The following is an 11,979-nucleotide window of genomic DNA, read 5'->3' as shown; positions in this document are numbered from 1 at the left end:
AATTGTATTTTTAATTCAAAACACACAAAATTTGTGAATACAATACAGGATCATCAAATCCTAATATATTAATATTGTGTGACTGTAGTATTTGAAAGGAATTTGTGAATACAAAACAAGGTAATCAATTACATATATGTTAACATTGTGTGTTTGTACTATACAAATTGTGAATTTTTAAAAGGTAAATTGTGAATATTTAGTAGGTAAATTGTGAACATTTAAGCCGGCCACTTGGATCCACAAAATAATTTGCAGGCTTAGTTATAGAGAAACTTGAGTCAACAAAATCTATTGTGGAACTACAAAAGAGAATCTAGAGTCTAACTTAACGCGAATAACATTTCAAGGAATAAGGTCCAAATTGGCCATTGAACGTAACCTGAAAATGCAATTAGGCCACTAAACGAAAAAAAAAAAAAAAAAAAAAAAAAAAAAAAAAAAAAAAAAAAAAGTGCAATTATGCCATTGAACACTCCAAATGTATTGCAATTTCACCCGATAGCAGGTTACCATCCAATTCATCTGGTTGCTTGCTTACGTGGATGGTGACTTGACATTTTAACTAATTTTTAATAATAAACTTTAAAAATAAAAATTAAAAAATTTATAAATAAATAAACGCCGAGTGGCCGCCAGTCACCCCTTTCCCCTCCTCCTTCATCTCCGGCAGAGACGAAGGAAGGAGGAAGTAGGTCCCGTGATACAAAGGACCTGTCTCACGCCACCCCCCTTCCCCCCGGAGACGAAGGACTTGTCTTCGTCTCCAACCAGAGACGAATAGCTTCTCTTCGTCTCTGGTTGGAGATGAAGAGATCTCTCTTAGTCTCCAACCGGAGACGAAGGAGGAGAAGGGGTGGGGAAGGGGAAGGGGGTGGCCGCCAACACTTCTTTTTATAATTTTTTAATTTTTATTTTTAAAGTTTATTATTAAAATTATTAAAAATGACAATTCACTATCCACGTAAGTAGACAACTTGAAGAAATGGATGAAAACTTGTTATCAGGTGAAATTGCATATATTTGGAGTGTTGACTTAGTGACCCATTTTGTTCATTTAGTGACCTAATTGCATTTTCAGGTTACCTTCAGTGACCAATTTAAACCTTATTCCAACGTTTCACTTTTTGCCTGAACTTTTAAAATTTAAAATGGGAAAATGGCACCTTTTTTTCCTAAATTATATGTTTATAGAGTTTTTCTCCTTTGAGTTATTCATCTATCAACACTAGCTTCCTCAATTATTTTGAAAGTGATGATTTTTCTCTCGATATGTTAAATGGGTGTTTATAAAAATAAGGACAACATAGAATGCCTATAAGCAATAATTTGTTAGAGAATAAAAATAAATAAATAAATAGAATATCTATTTTGACCTTATTTTTATGGGTACAAATATCAATTTAACAGAAAGGGAGAAAAAAATGTCAATTTTAAAGTAATTGAATGGGCTAATGTAAATATATGAATAATTTAAGGGCAAAAACACTATAAACATAAACACTAAATAATTTTAATTTCGTGCATAATAGCTGGAGACATGAATCAGAAATGCAGTGCAATTCATCAAGAGGATGATGGTGACAATGTTTGATGAGGAAGTAACCCAAGTGATGTGAGCAAAAAAAAAAAAAAAAAACCTAAGTATACAAGTGCAATCAGCAAGCCTTAACTAGTTTGAGGTTGGTCAGCATCTGGGACATAATTCTCAGACAGCTCAAGGGAAACTGGGCAATGGTCACTCCCATAAAAACCTGCAACAACCACATAAATCCACTTTAGCTATATCAACCATCAAACATGTCACAGTCTGGCTCTTGGAGAATACATCATTTACGAGTTAATACCCAATTTAGTCCTGAACGTCTTTTCTGTTTTCCCTAATTGAGTCCTAGGATTTACTGACTTTACCTTTTAACTCAATCCCTTGACCATGCATCTTGCATGAAATCATCCTATCTTTCAGTAGCTCCGACACAATGAAATAATCTATTCTCATCCTCTTCCCGCGATACCTGAAAGAAAGAAAGAAGCTCGCTCATCACAGTCTCAAGTTATACATAAAGAAATACTATGCACGTCTAGAAAAGAAACGAGTGATAACTTACTTCCCAACTGGATTTCCGGACCATGAGAAGCCACATTCCATATCTGTATCCTTGTTTAGGAGTCTGTATGCATCCACTAGCTTTCCTCTGTGGGGTATTCGTAAAAATTTAAGCAATTCGAGTTCAACAATTCAACTCCATTCGTTTCATTCTATGCTGTAATAAGGGTGTGTTTGGTTCGCACATGGGAATCAGAATCGGAATGGGTATCAAATACTTGGTAATGGTAATGGGTTGTAGTGAAAGTATTTTGCATGTAGGGTGGAATGGGAATGATTATCAATAATTCTGTTTGATTATGTATGATCCTATAATAGGAATAAAGATTTTAAAAATACAAGAACACAAAATCAAGACAATTGATTCTAATATAAAGACATCCAAAACACTAATATGAACAAAAAAAATAAAAACAAAAATCTAAAAGCACTAATCAAAGGGGGATGAGAAGGAATAAGGAAATGAAAGGGAATAATACCCTTATTTTATTTGGGTATGGGTTTTTCAATTAAGGGGGTATTTGAAACCCATAGTAATGTTCTAAAAACCTATCAACCAAACAATACCAATCACTTTGATACCCATTACTTAGAGCTAAACCTGTCAACCACACCCTAAGATGTGATGGAACAGTGGGTGTGTTTGGTTCGCACATAGGAATCGGAATCGGAATGGGTATCAAATACTTGGTAATGGTAATGGGTTTTAGTGAAAGTATTTAACATGTTTGGTAGTAGGGTGGAATGGGAATGGTTACTAATAGTAGTGTTTGAGAATGAATAAGGGAATGAAACCCTTATTGTATTTGGGTATGGGTTTTTCAATTGATGGGGTATTCGAAACCCATAGTAGTGTTCTAAAAACCTATCAACCAAACAACAACAATCACTTTCATACTCATTACTATGAGCAAAACCCACCAACCAAACACACCCAGTGTGTCGTATGTAATGTGCATATTACCTTCCACTTTCAAAAAGCTACTTTTGTTTCGTCTAATAGTTTATTGAAAAAGCAGACCTTCCTTAATCCATATGAAACTATGTGGAATATTAGTTATGCTTTTAAGGACTCGCAATAGTTTGTTTCATAGAGAACCAGCAATTTCTTATTATCAGTGTTGTAAAAATCGGCCTAGGCGCCCCTAGGCCGAGGCGATTTCAGCCCTAGGCGGCTTTTAGTCGGCTGACCGACTAACCAACTAAGCACTCTAGGCGCCGACTCGGCCGAGTTGAACACCTAACTCGGCTGAGTTGAGCGTCTAACTCGACCAAGTCGGTGCCTATCTCGACCGAGTTGGCGCTCAACTCGGGCTAGTGGTTTTTATTTTGCTTACTCGGCTACTCCTCTTCTATATTTCTTCAGCCATGTACTCAACTAACTAACCGTCTAACATATGCAGTTGACTAGTTTGGGGGATTATAATAGTCTAACAACTCCTAACCCTGAGTGAGAAAAGTGGAGAAGATATACTCGAATTACTAGGCCAACTAGGCGGCGCCTAGGCACCGCCTAGGCGCTCTAGGCACTAGGCGCCCGACTAGTGCCTAGCGCCTTCTGCAACATTACTTATTATTAGCTACAATAGGTGACCTAAATATCCATGATGGGCAAACATTATCAACCCAGCTCTAGATATGCTTCAGATAGGGCGTGTTTTTTGGCCCAGGCATGTGAATGGTCAATTTTCTTATCCTAGGACCCCATTCCAGCTGAGCATGGTTAGGAGGACCACAGGCCAGGTGTCCACATCCGTGTTTCAACCCCTCAATTCCTATAGTAATAGTACTAAGCTGTTATCAACACACAGTGATTCAGATGGCCAAAGAAATTAAAAAGTAGAAAAAGGACGAGTCTACTCCTATATGGTGTTAGTAGTAATAGATGAACAGTAATTCTTTCGAGAAATGGATTCACTACAGCATGGCAACAACAAAAAATTACACAACCAGCATTCAGTTTCAAATTATACACAAATAAACGTTGTGTAAAATGAACAGGGGAAGCTGTTTGTAACAAGGTATTGTTTCATTACCAATCTAGTTTCACATAGCATAGACATAATTGAAGATGGGTTTTGCTGTGATTTTAGTTGAAAAATTTTGGAGCCAAAACTTTTTGTTTTTTAATAAAAGATTGTGAGTAAAGTGATTTTGGGAAATCTAAAACTAAACCCCACAAATATACATTGTACGTTAACATGACCAATAACGCAATGCTAAACCTCAGTTGAGAAAACACTAATTGGTTATATCACAACTATGCCTCAAGTCATTAAAATTGAAAGATAGAATCAAATTACATACTCTTTCATTATGGCACCAAACCGCCTCCTCTCAGCAAGCGTAAATCCAGGCTGCCCACAGTCCTGCATAAGTAGTTAAAAGTTAGTAAGTAATTAAGTATAATGTGGAATTCAACCAACTTGGTTGGCGTGAGTGGCCGTGCACTCTCATCCCTTAAAAGAGGTCTGGAGTTCATAACCATTTCTCGTATAGAAAAACCAATATGGCAAGCACTTTGCCCCTTAATTGGGCTGGCCCGGTGCGAACGGGGATTAGTCTAAGTATGGTATGGGCTTAAAGGTGCCTCCTATAGTTCGGCCCTACTCAGAACACTTCGTGGTCTAACCAAAAAAAAATGTGGAATTCAGTAATTTTTAAAATTTTATTTCACAATTTGCTTTGGTTCATCTGCGGATAAGTTGCAATCAGGTCACTTGAGGATAAGTTGGTTAACACTTTAGAAATACAATATGATGTACATCTCAAAGGACACCTCATTAATCGGCTATTACTTTTGTATCATAACTACGTGATACACAATCCATGAAGAGAGAAAGTAAGGTTCAATTCACATCTTATAAACAGATCACGCTTCAATTTGAATGTGGCACAGATGCCCCAGAATATTACAGAGAGATTGTCGGTATGATATTACCTCTTTATTTGGTGGAACATACCCGTTTTGCTTTGCAGCAGCGAAAAACTCTGGATGACTGACATCAATTTCTTCATGGCTGTAGGCAATGTAGGAAAGCAAATTGATTATCTGAATGATGGAGACCACAAAAACCGAGATTGCATAGAAGATTGTCAAATTCAAATTTGAAAAATAACGCATATCTCCTTTAAACTAAAAAATCTGATTCTTTGCTGACGAAAGAAGAGCTTAATTACCACCGAATCAATTGTATAAAATTTTTTCACAAGTCATTGTGCAAACTATTCAATGATCCATATAGAAAAGTGCAATATAGACTGGCAAAACCAAGAAAATTGCCAACTTTCGGGATAAAAAGAAGACATTGAGCAAAAAACGAAAAACTAAAGATAAAAGAATAATAGAGAAAGAAAGAGAGAATCTAAGATGGAAAGGAGAAAGGAAAACCCAACAGAACCAAATAAACAAGGAAAGCTTACATAGTTACATAAAAACAGCATGTAAAAGAAAGGTACCTTACATTAAGATCTCCACACCAAATAAGGGGTTTGTTAGAAGCCTGCAGAACGAACTCTAGCATTCTTTTATCCCACTTTCTTCTCCTTGGAAATGAAGACTCCTCTTCTTTCCAGCCATTGTTTGGCACATACGTGTTTAATAGTCGGAATGTCTCAAATTCAGCCAAAATTACTCGACCATCTGGTTCATGCTTTGAACCTATGAAAAATTGCTCAAAATTTTATTTATTTATGTTGGCTTTCGCTATCTCAAGGGGTTTAAGATGAATGAAGGCTAAAACATGCAGATTCAGAAAGATTGTAAAATGTCAGAACTTTATTCAACAAAGTTATGCATCATTTTGGAAGTATAAGAATCAAAGGTTTGATAGTAATGCACCTGTTCCATCAAGAGAGAATGAAACCTTCTTTGGTTGGAAACACTTTTTGACAAACAAAGCGGTTCCAGCATATTTTGAATCAGAAAGAGACCACCAAACATCATAATTTTTGAATGGTGGACTTGATAAGGCACGCGTCACTATCTGCAGAATTGAGTGGGAACCACTGATATAAAAACATGCACTGGGACATGATATCATAAGATGATTGAATTATAGAAATATTTTTAAATCCATTGACTAAGGCGGGTAAAGAAGGAAGAAACATATGGTACTTCATAAGAAGTGAACTAACAGTTTCCCTGCTAGATATTAAAAAGAAAAAATGCATGGATTTTGGAGGTTCTTTAAAGAGAACGCTATAATTAAACACAACAAGACAATTGCGTAAACAAAATTTACCAGTTTTTCTTCACGAGAAGCATTGGTATCATCCTTTATCTCTCTTGGATTTTTTGGTGCACCCTTGGAACCAGCCGCAGCCATCCTGACTTCCTATACCAAATGACTTTAACATGAATTCTTTCCCACTAGAAACAAACTTCTTTGCACAGCAACAAAAAATAAATAAAGAGCAAAAAAACAAAGGAAAAGGTGTCATTGCAAGATAATCAAGAGTGACAAAGAAAAACACTACCCAGTGACCTGGATAAATCTTTTAGACACTCTACAAGCCTACAGTGACAGTAAAACATCCTTGATTAAACAAAATAACATCTTTAGTGGAAACTATGCCCTAGTTCATTAAGGTGCATGCTCAAATTGTCTCATCAATAGATCTACTTCCCATCTTCCCATTTTATATGTCTGGTTCGATTAATGAGGCTGAAGTTATTTTTAATTCAATTTTTCATAATATTAACTTTAGTATTAGTATATAAAATTTATATGTTTAGAAACTACTATTACACACAAAAAATTAATTTTAAAAATTACTCAAGAAAATCAGCAAAGAAGGAGTTAGTTTGAGTAATGAATAGAAAAATGGTAGTATAGAAAACTAACATTGTACCCAATACCTGCTTTTACACTAGAAATTCTTAAATAATTTAACCTTTCACGGACAGTTAAATGAATGATTGATGAAGAAATGCTTTCACTCAACAAGGAGAGCAGGCTTGGATTGAGCAGCATATTATTAACACAGTGAATACCTAACCATTTTCCTAAAAATTAAAACAAAACAAAAAATCATGCTTTTTAAAAAAAATAATAATAATAAAACAGCTCAATAACTACATTCACGAAACCCTACCCATGGTCTTCAAAACAAGACTAATAAAACTGAAACTATGGGTTGCATTGCAATTTAGAAGGCGGATTGCAGAACCTGAATGGCAATGACGTCAGGATCAAGAGTCTCGACGAACTTGGTGAACTCAGGCCAGTTGTTCTTGATGCGTAGCAGAAAGCTATTAGCGTTCCAAGTTAAGAACTTGGTTGGGTCTTTCTTGCGGCTCTCCTTCTGATTCTCATCGGCATCGACGGAGTTGGATTCTGGTGATGATACTGTGGTTTTCTCTGCATCTTTTCCTGCAGGGGCGAGGGTGGGTTTCTTGAAGGACCCATCTTTTTGTATTGGTTGAAAGAATCGTTTCATCGTTGTTTCTCTGCTGTTTATCACAGAGGTATGCTAGAGTGCAACTATGAGTATGAGGAAGATTTTTGTGAAAACAATAAATATAAAGAAGACTATCACATTGACATTTGAGCCCTCAAATCTCCTTAAATTCTAATTCGGGAATGAAAAATACTATATTTATTCTCATTTTATACTTCCAACTTTTATAACACATTTACATGGTCCACACTCAGATTTCTCCCGGTCTCACTCAGATAGGTTTCTCAGTTTAAAACTTGGTACTCGAAGTACCAGAAAATTTAGGATTTAGGATTTTGGAATTAAAATAAGTTTCGGTGTTGAATTCATTTAAAATGTGACTCAAAATAATTTATTCAAACACCAAATTTATCTCAAAATTTTGTAATGGAGTGAAAATGGCTATTTTGGAATTTCTTAAAATTGGATTTATAAAATTAAATTTTGGGTTGTCACAATTATTGGCCAAGTTTGCTTGATTAGCATGTTTAAATAACCATTGTGAGTTATTGAGAATTTTGTCAAGAATATGAGATATTTGGCTGCACAGTGCATGAACTTATTTGTCAAATAAAGAGAAATATTAGAACATGGTGTCTATTTTGAGTTCTAAGAGCATGATCAATACTTGATAAGTACTCCCTCCGTCCCGAATTGGTTGTCTCATTTGCTTTTTGCACGCTTTTTAAGGAATTAAAGTAAATGTTATGTATTTTCCAATTATGCCCTTCACTTTTTCACTTTTTGGGAATAAAAGCAAAAGTCATAAGGGTAATTTGGGAAAAAGTAGAATGATGGTAATGTTCAATTTTGGAAAGAGGACAACATTTTGGGACAAACTAAAAAGGAAAGTAAGACATGCAAAATGGGACAGAGGGAGTATTTGCTAAGAAGTTTGATATCTATGAAGTGATAAGCATGAAATAGCACATTGTTGGCTTAAAGCATAGTCAAATAGAATTGGAGATATTCTTTATAGTAAAAAAGCATGTTTAGTATATCATGAATTTAAGTGCATTAGCGGCTCTAAGTAAGCCTAAGTATTCTTTCAAAACCTATATCTATTTTGGAAAATCATTATCTAGTTGCATGATATTTGATTATCAATTTGTAAGAAAAGAAAAGTTGTTGAGAAGCTATGTGCATAAGTTTGCATAAGTAAAGTTGTTGCATGAGAATGAAATGCATGAGTTCTATTTATATGTACCTAGTGTGCGTAATCTGAGGTTTTGGAGGCCCGTTAGGATTATGTCCTTTCGGAAGGAAAGAGAAAGTAAAGAAAGAAACGGACATTGCGATCCGATGTGAAGTAACGAGGTCGATACTCCCGAGTTATTAGGTAGGATACTACCCGCTGGGCTTGGGATCCCGGTTAGGAGTGTGCACACTGAGAAATACGATACCTGATTCCACAGAGTTTGAGAAAAGAACCAAGAGAGTGGTTCGATGGGCGAGATGAATATTAGGCCGGCTAGATGTCGAGCCCATATAGGTCCATTCACATTATGGTGAAGTTCCTACCTCGCCCACGAGTAAAAGTAAAGAAAGAAAGCGAGTCATTGTGACTCTAGAGAAAGAAGAGAAAAGCGAGTCTGTGTGACTCAAGTGAAAGAAGAGAAAAGCGAGTCTGTGTGACTCTAAGAAACCTCCATCGAACAAGTGTTCCCTGTTACCAAAGAAAGAGTATATATGTATATCTATCTATAATTATACTAAAGCATCATGTTCATTTTCATGTTCATTTTATTGCATGATTATAAGAGTTGCATGTTTTACATGAAAGTATGAGAAGAAGCATGACTTTATATTGTCGTTTATTTATTATACTAGATTTTCTACGCGCTTTGCGCGAATAGGATAATGCCCAATAATTATTTTTAAATAAGTATTTTAAAGTATATCAATAGAATATTATATACGAGATGTTCATGCCTATGTAATAAATGTTGAATTTGTTTATTTAAATCGGTAATTTAAAGTATATAAATGCAAGATAATATATGTGAGATTGATTATAATTGTCACTAAAATAAATGTTTGTAACTTTGTAATAACGTAACGCTAGTTTAAATACTTAGTCTTAAAACGATAGTTTAAATAAATAATACTTTTGGTTTAAATTTCTCTAATTCTTCTTAATTCTCTTTTTGGTAGCATTGTTATTGTTTTCATCTTCAGTACATGTCCTTTTTTTTGTGTTTTTTATTGGTAGTGTGTCATGTGCAATTAAGTTACTGGTAGCAGCATAGAGGGATTCATCATGCAATGAGATTATGGTGTAGGAAGTTTTAGATTTGCCTTGCTGTGTATATGACTAAGATTTTAGTTATAATATGAACTCTTTAACGTACAAACACCTATTGATATTTAGTAGTGGTAGTTTTTTCCCTACATGTTTCATGTGTTGTGAGATGTGTCTCGTAGGTTATCATGTGAAAGTATTGAACAAAATATAAATATTTATTATATTTGTATAAAATACTTGATAAATAAATAAATAAATAAATAAATAAATAAATATATATATATATATATATATATATATATATATATATATATATATATATAACATGTTTTGTATTATAACTTTGATATTTAATTACAAGATAATGTAAAAAAGAAGACAATGAACAATGTAATGAATATAATAAATTAATAAATTTGAAGGTAAGGAATCTTTGAATTGTAGAAAATAAAGATAATATAATTAATGAAATTATATTTCTTTTAAGTTTTTTTATAATGAATTTTTTTTTTTAAATAAAGCATTATAGACATCTAATTCTAAATTAATTAAATCCATATATATTATTTTTTGTTGTAACTACTAATTTATTTAATTAATAAGAGTAATAAAGTGTCGTACATACTTTTCTTCAACAATAATGAAATAAATGATTTTTTTTTTTTTTTTAATTTTCATTCCTTGTTGAGACATTGTTTTGAGAGTTTGTCCATGACAATTGCTACAATTGCTGTCAATAGAGGATGATAATAAATAATTCAAAATATATGGTTACAATATATATTAATATAATGATATAGTAAAAATTAACTTACAAATTTCTTTAGAAGTTTTCAAGCATTGATAAAATTTTGATGTGTAAACTTGTTCAATTGGAGCTAGTAGGATGTTAACATTGTCAATTATTTGGAAAATTATCCTACCGTTTTAGAGTTCATGTGTAATTGTATTTATGATCAATAACCTTGTAGTTAGGCCGCGCAAGTCTGACAATGATGTAAGAACAATTTTGTCTGATAAAAGAATAATAGTATAATATATATATAAAGTAATGTACAATTGTATCATTATAAAAAAAATACAAAAAATATTAATACCATAATGGCCTAAATCATTCCAATAATGCAAAAGCATAATTGAAATATTAAGTTTTGTTCTAAATAATCAGAAGAAGATTAATTTCAAAAAAAAAAAAAAAAAATTAACCTAAAATTTTTTTTTTAATAAAAAAATTCAAGAAAATCAAATGATTTTAAAGTTGTTCCTGATTTATAATCTTTGAATGCTATGTATTTAGTCGAGCTAATTATTTGACCAAAGTTTATGTTAAATTTTATATTATATATATTTTTAATACATTTTAACATATTCATAATATATGTTTAACAATTATGTCAACTATACTTGGGATGAGGTTCGAACCTAAGACCTTATATAAATTAAGAGTATGTTAAGAATAATAAATAGTTAACGGAATATTCTGTTACTAAAGTTTAAACTAACGGACTTTATGGTTATTTAAGGGAAGAAAATAATATAATAGAGGGTAAATAAGGAAAATCATTAAAAGATACTAAAATCAAAATAATATGAATCATTCATTTTAAGAAACAATTAGTACCGACATTTTTTTTCCAGTTAAGGGCTTAACATTATTCGCTCTTATTAGATTTGTAGATGATAGCATGAGATATATGATAGCATTTTTTTTGAATGTTGTTGGCCCTATTACATTGTAGTATCTGTTCATATACTTTCTCAACCTACTGAAACACAACGAACCAATAACGCCTCCACTGAGGCTCAAACTCATAACCTTCCAAATGGAAGTCCAACCCGGGTACCATTAGACCACATAGTCTTGGTAGATATATGATAGCATGAGATTGCTTATTGAGATATATGATAGCATGAGATTGCTTATTGAGTTATTTGATAGCATGAGATTGTTTATTAAGATATATGATAGCATGAGATTGCTTATTGAGATATATGATAGAATGAGATTGTTTATTGAGATATATGATTACATGAGATTGCTTATTGAGATATATGATATTATGAGATTGTTGTAACACCTCATTTTTCTTAAACTTATTTAACAGACTTAACCTTGAAAGGTAAGTTAAGGCAGCGGAAAAACTTACTGAACAACTTAATAGAGGTGTCACTGCCACAATCACCC

At 33.2% G+C, this 11,979-nt stretch overlaps 1 protein-coding gene across 1 annotated transcript; it reads right to left on the bottom strand.

Moving 5' to 3' along the window:
* Positions 1-1,508: 1,508 nt before the first annotated feature.
* LOC109157231 (DNA-(apurinic or apyrimidinic site) lyase) lies at positions 1,509-7,622 on the bottom strand. Its single transcript, XM_019305129.1, has 9 exons — positions 7,280-7,622; positions 6,352-6,444; positions 5,949-6,093; positions 5,567-5,768; positions 5,049-5,127; positions 4,415-4,476; positions 2,109-2,195; positions 1,912-2,015; positions 1,509-1,754 (listed from the first exon to the last, which is right to left on the bottom strand). The coding sequence occupies exons 1-9, from the start codon at positions 7,547-7,549 to the stop codon at positions 1,669-1,671; spliced, it is 1,128 nt and encodes a 375-aa protein (XP_019160674.1). The 5' UTR covers positions 7,550-7,622; the 3' UTR covers positions 1,509-1,668.
* Between the last annotated feature and the right edge of the window lie 4,357 nt (positions 7,623-11,979).

This window comes from Ipomoea nil, unplaced genomic scaffold (assembly GCF_001879475.1).
Source record: "Ipomoea nil cultivar Tokyo-kokei standard unplaced genomic scaffold, Asagao_1.1 scaffold2779, whole genome shotgun sequence".
In the NCBI taxonomy this organism is placed as follows: domain Eukaryota; kingdom Viridiplantae; phylum Streptophyta; class Magnoliopsida; order Solanales; family Convolvulaceae; genus Ipomoea; species Ipomoea nil.
The sequence above is the reverse complement of the archived record's forward strand: the minus strand, read 5'-3'. Positions and strand labels throughout refer to the sequence as shown.

Bases quoted from the DNA above. Each gene is read 5' to 3' on its own strand.
- LOC109157231 (XM_019305129.1), bottom strand. From the start codon at position 7,549: ATGAAACGATTCTTTCAACCAATACAAAAAGATGGGTCCTTCAAGAAA. The intron at 6,445-7,279 runs GTTCTGCAATCC...CATTTGGTATAG, and splicing joins CTGACGTCATTGCCATTCAG to GAAGTCAGGATGGCTGCGGC. The intron at 5,128-5,566 runs GTACCTTTCTTT...CATTGCCTACAG, and splicing joins TGTGGAGATCTTAATGTAAG to CCATGAAGAAATTGATGTCA.